Source organism: Phoxinus phoxinus, assembly GCF_949152265.1.
Source record: "Phoxinus phoxinus genome assembly, chromosome: 16".
Lineage (NCBI taxonomy): Eukaryota > Metazoa > Chordata > Actinopteri > Cypriniformes > Leuciscidae > Phoxinus > Phoxinus phoxinus.
The window spans coordinates 30,630,488-30,639,215 of record NC_136891.1 but is presented as its reverse complement, the minus strand read 5'-3'; the positions used below and the strand labels follow the sequence as shown (position 1 = coordinate 30,639,215).

At 40.0% G+C, this 8,728-nt stretch overlaps 1 protein-coding gene across 2 annotated transcripts; it reads right to left on the bottom strand.

The window, feature by feature from the left end:
* Positions 1-469: 469 nt before the first annotated feature.
* Positions 470-5,077, bottom strand: serpinb1 (serpin peptidase inhibitor, clade B (ovalbumin), member 1). Of its 2 annotated transcripts, XM_079584784.1 has the most exons (8): positions 4,953-5,077; positions 4,777-4,826; positions 4,396-4,584; positions 1,908-2,045; positions 1,648-1,765; positions 1,379-1,521; positions 1,027-1,194; positions 470-934 (listed from the first exon to the last, which is right to left on the bottom strand). In XM_079584784.1, the coding sequence occupies exons 3-8, from the start codon at positions 4,561-4,563 to the stop codon at positions 533-535; spliced, it is 1,137 nt and encodes a 378-aa protein (XP_079440910.1). In that variant the 5' UTR covers positions 4,564-4,584; positions 4,777-4,826; positions 4,953-5,077; the 3' UTR covers positions 470-532. The 2 variants fall into 2 exon arrangements, with proteins under 2 accessions (XP_079440910.1, XP_079440909.1); XM_079584783.1 differs by lacking the exon at positions 4,953-5,077 and having other exon boundaries at positions 4,777-4,918.
* Positions 5,078-8,728: the final 3,651 nt, after the last annotated feature.

Sequence of the window (8,728 nt, the reverse complement as noted above, 5' to 3'; positions counted from 1 at the left end):
GTATGCAATATCGGAGCGGATAGCGATAGCAAACTAGCTTTTGTTTCCCACCCTCCCTTCAGAGCGCTCCCCAAAACCATGCCTCCGTCAAAACATATTTGAAAGCGAATTATATTTTTCTTGTTTAGAATTCAAATGGGTTGGGTAATCGCTGCTGCTAACACACATGAGCTCTTAAAACCCCGCCCTCTGCAGCAGCTCATTTGCATTTAAAGGGCCAGGCACAAAACGGTGCGTTTTTGCAAACCCTCAAAAAGTGACAACTTTTATAAAAATATCTCTGGGGTATTTTGTGCTAAAACTTCACACACACACTCTGGGGACATCAGAGATTTATTTTACATCTTGTGAAAATGGCATTTTACCACCCCTTTAAAAGTGTTACTTTCTAAATGTGTGTATTTCAAGTAAATCCATTATCTTTGTTTTGTGGCGCTTCCTCTTAAAAACCGAACACACAAAATGTGAATGATTTAATCATAGTATTTATTGTTTATATTTTGGTGTTAAGACAAACATCACAAATTTAAGATTATCCTCTGAATCTGCCAAAGAAGAGGATGCTGTTGGTGGGGTTGTGCCTGATGTAGAACAAGAACGGGTGATCTGCCTTGAAGTGCTCTTCTCGAAACATACAGAAGGACACAATGGCTGCTGTAGCTGCTGCCGCCTCCGTGCCTTCTTCATTCACATCAACAAACGCCTTGTGGGCCACCGCTGAAATGAAGAGGCCACCGTGACTGCTCATGCCTGTCAGATCAGCCTTTCCTTCCTGGAACACAGAAGTCATCCCCATCCCCATCAATGTTTCTGCTAAGGAGCTCTCAACCTCCAGTTTGAACTTTGGCAAATGGACTATGATATCTGTCTGGGTGTCCATATTGTTTCTGTTGGTCCATTCATGAAGCTTGTCAAGGGTCAACTCACTCTCCAGCTGTCAAACACATATACAAATAATGTTGAGTCTCTGAACATACAAGATACCAAATATAACCAAGAAGATCAGTACAAAAACATTTTACCAACCTTCAGAAGAGGGTCAGAGCCATCCTGAGTTTCCTCAGGAAGAAGGATCAACATGCTGAGCTCCTCCTTTACGTATGGCAACTCCAGCACTTGCAAGCGGTGATCATGGATGTAGTTGAAAGGGAACTTTTTCTTCTGGTACATCATTTCCACTGATCGGCTCTGATTCTGATAGAAGACAGATACATGTGCAAAAGAAAGAGTGCACAGGAAGAATATGACTCTCTGTCAAGTAGGTATGATGTAGTACATCAAGTGTAAGGACGTACCCCTGCAGTTGTACAATATTTTGCAAACAGACTTTGATTTTGATTCAGCACAGAAATGTTTCTGTGTGAAATAAGAATTGCACCTGGTTTATTTTAAATGGCATTTCTTTAGTGTCTTGAGCATTAAATCTCTGCAGCCAGTTCCCTTTGAAGTAGATGGCATTAACCAGAGCTAGTCTGGTCATTCCAGTCACCATTCCTGGTTTGAGAAGATCTCTGATTTTATCTGAAAAATTAAAGTTTGTGTTTCTGACTTCACATCTGTGACTTTTTATAAAGGTTTTCTATTATAACAGGTCCAAACGGATAATTTTATCTGAAATATAACTGTATATGGAATTAATCTTCTCACTCTCAGTCTGCTCTTCCACCCATTTGTTAATGAGCTGTCTTGACTTGTCCGATTCTCCAATGAAGTCCACAGCCTGAAGGTCAGCGTGGTACAGCTTCAGGGTGGACTCCAAATACTCCTGCAGGACACAAGACAACACATTCAGCAAAAAAGAGGCCAAGAAAGACCTCGAGATTAGAAAGTTAAACAATAATGGAGCCAAATTGATACATATCTTGGATTAGCCTCAACATGTCTTGTTAAAGGCAGAATGGACTCACAGGTAAGAAGCTGAAGGTTTTCTCTCCATAGATGCGGTTGGCCAGTTTGAGGATGTAGGAGGCTGATGGACTGTTGATCGATGAGGTGAGGGTCTCAAAATTAGAGTGAACATCAGAGACAGAACTGAAGGACAAAACCTGCAGAGAAATAGGTTTTAAATAATAATACATTACAATTTTGGCATTGTGATGTATGTCAATGTGTAAAAGTTTTTCAGCACACGTATTTTAACTGTTTGTTTAAACAGGAGAGGCTTTGCAAATATTTTACAATACTGGTATATTACCATAGATTTCTCTTTTATTCAAAAACATGCCTCTGGGAAGACTAAGCTACGAGTGTGCACTGAAGAGATTTTTCTGAGCACATTTATTGCAAGGAATAAAACTAAATCAAGGATTTCATATAGTTGTCATTGAAGTTTGAGGTCCATTGTCAAGCCAGGAATGTATTATCTAAATGAGTCTGTAATTAAAGGGTGTCACAGTTGTGTTATGTTGAGTTTGTTTTCATGGACTTGTCTGCCTGTCATCATCATTATCAGTTCATCTGTATCACCTGGGTTTAGATCATCATCAACCTCATCCCCTGTATTCTGTTAATCAGTGTTCATCTGTGTTTGTATTTAGTTCCCTTCTGGTCAGTCAGTCTTTGTCCGTTATACGTTGTATTTGGTGTGTGAGCCAGTCTGGATGACATTGTTGTTAGTAAAAGTTTGTATTGGAACTTTACTTCTCCTTCGTCGTCTTCTGCCTGCACCGCACCCAGACAAAGGGGTGGTAAAATGCCCTTTTCACAAGATGTAAAATAAGTCTTTGATGTCCCCAGAGTGTGTGTGTGAAGTTTTAGCTCAATTTTTATATAGCATGTTAAAATTGTCAATTTCTGAGGGTGAGCAAAAACGCACCGGTTTTGTGTGTGCTCCTTTAAATGTAAATGAGCTGCTGCTCCCGGCACAGGGGGCGGAGCTTCAAGAGGTTGTGTCCTTTTACCTCACACAGACATGCACAGAAAATTTCTAATTTTTTTTGCCTTTTATGTTCAAACCGGAGTCAGACAATGACAACATGTAGAATGCAACAGGACATTTCTGAATGGTTAGTTGATTCATTTATGTAGCTGATGTGGAGTTAACTATCTTCTAGTCATTGATTAGCATATTCTGTCATGGTAATCTATAAATCGTGTCCCCGGGGTTTATCTAAATTCTAGGGTTGGTGATGTCACTAACCCGGGAGGAATGTCGTGTAGTCCCTACCAGCCATTTGTAGTCCTTAAAAGCAAATATCTTCCTTTGCTTTAAACTTTGAGCGTTGTAACTTTGCAGCTGTTGTTTATGGTCAAACAGCAACATTACACACTAACTAAAGTTAGAAAAGTCAAATCATAATTAACCACCCCTTTAAAACAAATACATGCGACATGCTCAGGGTAGGCACAAGTTGGCCTTTGTGGCTACAATTTGGAACATTTTATTCTAGGTCCATTTTATTTGTTTTTTCTTTAGTATTTTGAGCCATTTTCTTGAACTGTAAGCGTCTTCTAAAAGAGCCACTGGTGGAGAGTAAGAGAGCAGCTGTTATCATTTGTTTACGTTTGTTTGCATACTTCACCAATCCCTCTCTCTGTTGAGTCAGTTGCTCACTGGTTGTATAACACTCTGCATGCACTCTTTGGCCAATAAAATGTTCTGCTGCATCTAGTTTATCTATAAAAGTTAATACTTTGCATTAAGTATTGAAGTGAATTGCAGTCTAAGCATATTCAACAACTTTCTAAAAGACTAAAAACATTGTATTGACAATGTATTCAGTCAGCATAGACACGGCTGTGTTCATGCAAAGAACATTGCCATTTTCTAATATGCAGTCAATATGTAACTGCAGTGACTAGTTCTTACCAACTAGTCTGAACGAACGATTTGAACTGAACGAATTTAAACTGAATGACAATAGGTTATTCTGAAAGAGAGCACTGTTTGCTTTTGAAATTGTAATGAGATTGCCACATCAACATGAATGATGAACTGAAATGACAGGAGGAATTATGATAATTCAAAGAAACTCAGTTACACAGAAAAATGTTAAACGCAATGTTTTCTCAACCCTAAAATGTAAACTAATTTATTAACGAAAGCATTCTCAAATCATTTTTTTAATAATTCTCAGGCTCTATGAGAATAAAATGTATAACAAGTAGGCTACAACTTGTACAACAAGTAGCCTATGTCTTAAACTTAACCATTGCATAACTGTGTGCCATTGTTTGAATATGATAAATCCATCTCTGTACTAAGCTCAAACAATGAGCAAGTGTTTTATCTTATGACATCTGGACCTCACCCCATTTTTTTTTTCAATCATATGGTTGTTTTTCTCTTTCTATTGGGTTGCGTTTTGTTTTCAAGCAGGATTTCCCAGTCACCGATTTATAGCCTAATAACTTGTAGATTCAGCCTTGCTTGTTCTCCTGCCGCCTATAGCCTACCTTTGCCATTTCTTTGGATGTGTCTCCTCGGGCTCCTAAGTAAACCATGCTGAGCGCTGCGCTGATGCTCAACGGGGAAAAGAACATGTTTCCCTCAGCGTTGCTCGCGCTCAGAGCCCGAAAGAGATCCAGAGCGAAGACACTGTTAGCACGAGCGAGACCCTCCATGACTGATGAATGATGATGACACTGCAAAAAGAGCGCAAACATTATGATAGCACGATCATTTATCCCATCGTTACAATAGCGCTGACAAAACTATTAGCCTACGTCAGAGAAATCTGTCAGAGAAATGCGGAAGTAAAAACAAAACAAAACTGCAGTTCTGTGCGCGGCTTTTTTAGACACGTATGTGTATTGATAAAGTAGCCTATTACTTACATTTTATGAAAGATGCTTGTCCCAAACGTACGTCTGTGTGAGAGAGAAACCTGCACCAGAGTCATACGATATCTCAGCAACGCCCATATATGAGCAGAAAAAATTAGACAAGCAAACTGCAGAAGTTAGACATTCAACAGGTGAGTCAGTCTCACACTCACCCGCCCTTTTATTACCTTTTCATATGCTTCCCTTATTTTACTGCATGATTTCCAGCCAAGTTCAAAAGTGAATAGGCTATAACATTTGTTGGAATGGTTGTGTGCTTTCTTTGGAGAGGCAGAAAGAGAGGGAGAGCGAGTGAGAGAGTGGACAATAGGAAATAGATTTTATGTTTTGTCAGCAACACAACGCAGATGCATTCAATGAATGTGACAGCTCTGGACTAATCAGTTAGACTTTGTGCATAAAGGCTGAGTCACACAGTTGGATCAGAGGTTCTGCGCAATAAAACCTTTCACAATAGCTATTCATCAGAAATGCTTCTTCCGTCCTGTATTTTTCTGTGGCCTGCTATCAAAATGGTTCTTTGTTTTTTATTGATCTATTGGGCATAGACTATTGATTTATTCAGGATACCCGTGGTTTCTACATTAAGAGATAACACCAATCATTTAGCAGGATAAGCAATTATGAATGAAAGAGTTGACATCACTATAAACGCACATTAAGGATTGAGCAACTGAAAATTGGACATTGCTTTGTTAACTTAAGGTTTGACCTACACACACACACACACACACACACACACACACACACACACACACACACACACACACACACACACACACACACACACACATTCTTGTAGATCTCTTTTTGAAGGTTAAACCTATACCCTTAACCTTTGATTGTGAAAAATAATTATTTACATATTTAATATGCAAAGTTGTGAATAAGGTGCACACTGCACAGAATGCTTGAGGACTCAACAGCAGCACATAATAAATTACAGTGTAGGAAAATAAATTACGCTGCCTCACTATTGGCCGACGCTGGTCACGTGAGCACCGCAACACATGCGTGATGCTGATACAGAAGCTAGCCAATAGTGAGGCGGTGTTACTTTCTGACCTACAACCTTTGTTTGTTGAAATCTAGACTAAAAAACACATCTCTTCGGCCTAGCATACACATAACACATAGACTTCTATAATTCAATGTTAGGCTTTAGAACAGCCGGGACCGGAAACACTTCCCGTAAATCCTGATGTACTTGGTACATCATAAGAAGGATGGCGTCTACGCTAATATTAGTCTCTCAGTCTATCCCGAGGTTTACCGCTGTCCACCGGAACCAGGCCGTATCCAGATCTGATGAAGGACCAGGCCAGCGCCAGGAGGACACGACGACGCCGCTGACCTGAAGTGTCAACCTCCTCCTCTCCACTCCGACTTCAACAAACAGGAACTGGACAAATACTCTGATTCATTCTGAACTTCTGACCTGTAATGCTCCTGAATCATAATCATACACTGTTCACTCATTGGCCAGAGGAGAACTGGCCCCCGACTAAGCCTGGGTTCTCCCAAGGTTTTTTTCTCCATTCTGTCACCTGATGGAGTTTTGGTTCCTGGCCACTGTTGCCTTGCCTTCTGGCTTGCTTAGTTGGGGACATTTAATATTCAACAATATTATAGATCTGCCTTAAAGGTGGACGATGATGAAATAGTTTTTTGTATTATTTTCATGTTATCACTGTGAAGCTGCTTTGATACAATCTGTATTGTAAAAAGCGCTATATAAATAAAGGTGACTTGACTTGACTTGAATAAAGTCATTATTTTAGTTTTTTTCCCACAAAAAGTATCCTTGTAGCTTCATAACATTAAGGTTGAACCACTGTAGTCACATGGACTATTTTAACGATGTCTTTACTACCTTTTTGGGCCTTAAAAGTTGCAATGACGTTGCTACCTATGTGGGGGCAGAAAGCTCTCGGATTTCATCAAAAATATCTTAATTAGTGTTCCGAAGATGAACGAAGGTCTTACGGGTTTGGAACGACATGAGGGTGAGTACCGTAATTAATGACAAAAAAAATAATTTTTAGGTGAACTAACCCTTTAAATTACACAGCAAACACAAGAACAGCATTTGGCGTGAACTACAGCTCTTCAATGCTCCATTTTTTGCACAATTTCTCTGCACAATGACATTTGTTAGTCACTAGATGTCAGAATAACTCACTTTTTGTAGCACGCAGGTGTATCTGTTATAAAGTATTATCTACTATATTTTTGAAAAGTAATGCATACATTTTTTCCCTATTAATTGTACTGTCACTAAGAACTTGTTTTACCAAAGTTTATTGCAAACCACTTCAGAATATCCATAACATGTGGAATATCAAGTAATGTGCTGGACTCGGTACAGGAGTTGGACACTGAAACTGAAACACTGGCCAATATAGTGTTGGAGGTTTCACACATTTATATGCGGAGCTTGGTGCAATCTCACTGATTGTACATTCCATCAGTAAGAGCAGAGTGTGAAGGTTGAATAAGCAGAGCAATAGCACAGCTGTAACTATTGTAATCCACAGAACATAATGAGAGACATATCAGATTGTTGGTACGCGTCTTGCTGGCTCCTCTGTGACAAGGACAGTCATTGTGGTGTATGGAGAGCTATGGTTGCAGGGTAATTTCGCCATACCACCATGTACAATGAACCACATTCAACAGGTGTAACTGTCGACGTAAGAGGTAGATGTCTGAAAGGGATGTCCAGGTACTAACCCGGATTGTATCCATAAAACATAAAACCACAGCTGGCCAACTCACTGCAGAATTAAATGCGCGCTTCGGCTCTCCTGTTTCCACCAAAACAGTTAATAGGGAGCTCCACAGAGTCATTATTCATGGTCTGTGTTTTGGTGTGGAGAAGGCATCAAAGAGGATTAACACCCGCACTGTTGCTGCTGAGAGTGAAAGCCCGGGGGATCAGTGATGGTTTGGGATGCAATATCATGGCATTCCCTATTGTGCTTGATGGCCGCTTCACTGCCAAAGACTACCGAACTATTTGGACCATGTGCACATAATGGTTCAAACATTGTACCCTAAAGGGGGTGCTGTGTATCATCATGATAATGCACCAATACACACAGCAAGACTTGTGACAGTTGAACATGTCCCATGGCCTGCACAGAAACAAGATCTTAAAAAAAGGATTACCGTAACCACTTTGGGGTATTTTTGAGGAGTGAGTCAGAAAATGTTTTCCTCCACCAGCATCACATAGTGACCTGACCACTGTTCTGGAAAAGGAATGCTTCACAATCCCTCTGGCCACTGTTAAGGACTGTCATTCCCAAGGTGATTGATGCTGTATTGGCTGCTGCAAAAGGAGCCCTTCACCATACTAATAAAGTGTTGTGTTCAAAAGCCAGGTGTTTCCGTTTCATTCAGTTTCATCCAACCACTGTAGATGTGTTGTACGCAGGCAGACAATCACTCACTCACAACCATACACACACACAAACACAAACCATTGCTGCTCTTGAATTACACACAGACAGCAGCACTTACTTGGACGTCAGAATGAGGTTTAAATAAAACTCATCTTGTCAGCACCATGGTTTGCTGTTTCCACACCTCACACGGCATGCATACTTTCTCCAGAGTGTGTGGATATGTGTGAGTGTGTGTGGCCTGGTAAACCCTATTATGGGGACAAAATGTCCCCACAAAGATGGCAATATTCAAAATCCTTGTCCTTGTAGGGAAATTTTAATTAGCCATATAGTGTGTCCTCAGTAGTCAGCTAATTATGACAACCTCCCTTTGGGGACATCCCCAATTAGAAAACTGATTCATAAATAGAGCAAATAATGTTTTTTCCTGATGATACAAAATGTTTTCTGCTAGAGTTAAGTTTTGGAAAATGATTAATGTGTAATAAGAAGCTTCATATAAAACAATAGCAATCTACGGTATGTCCTCATTT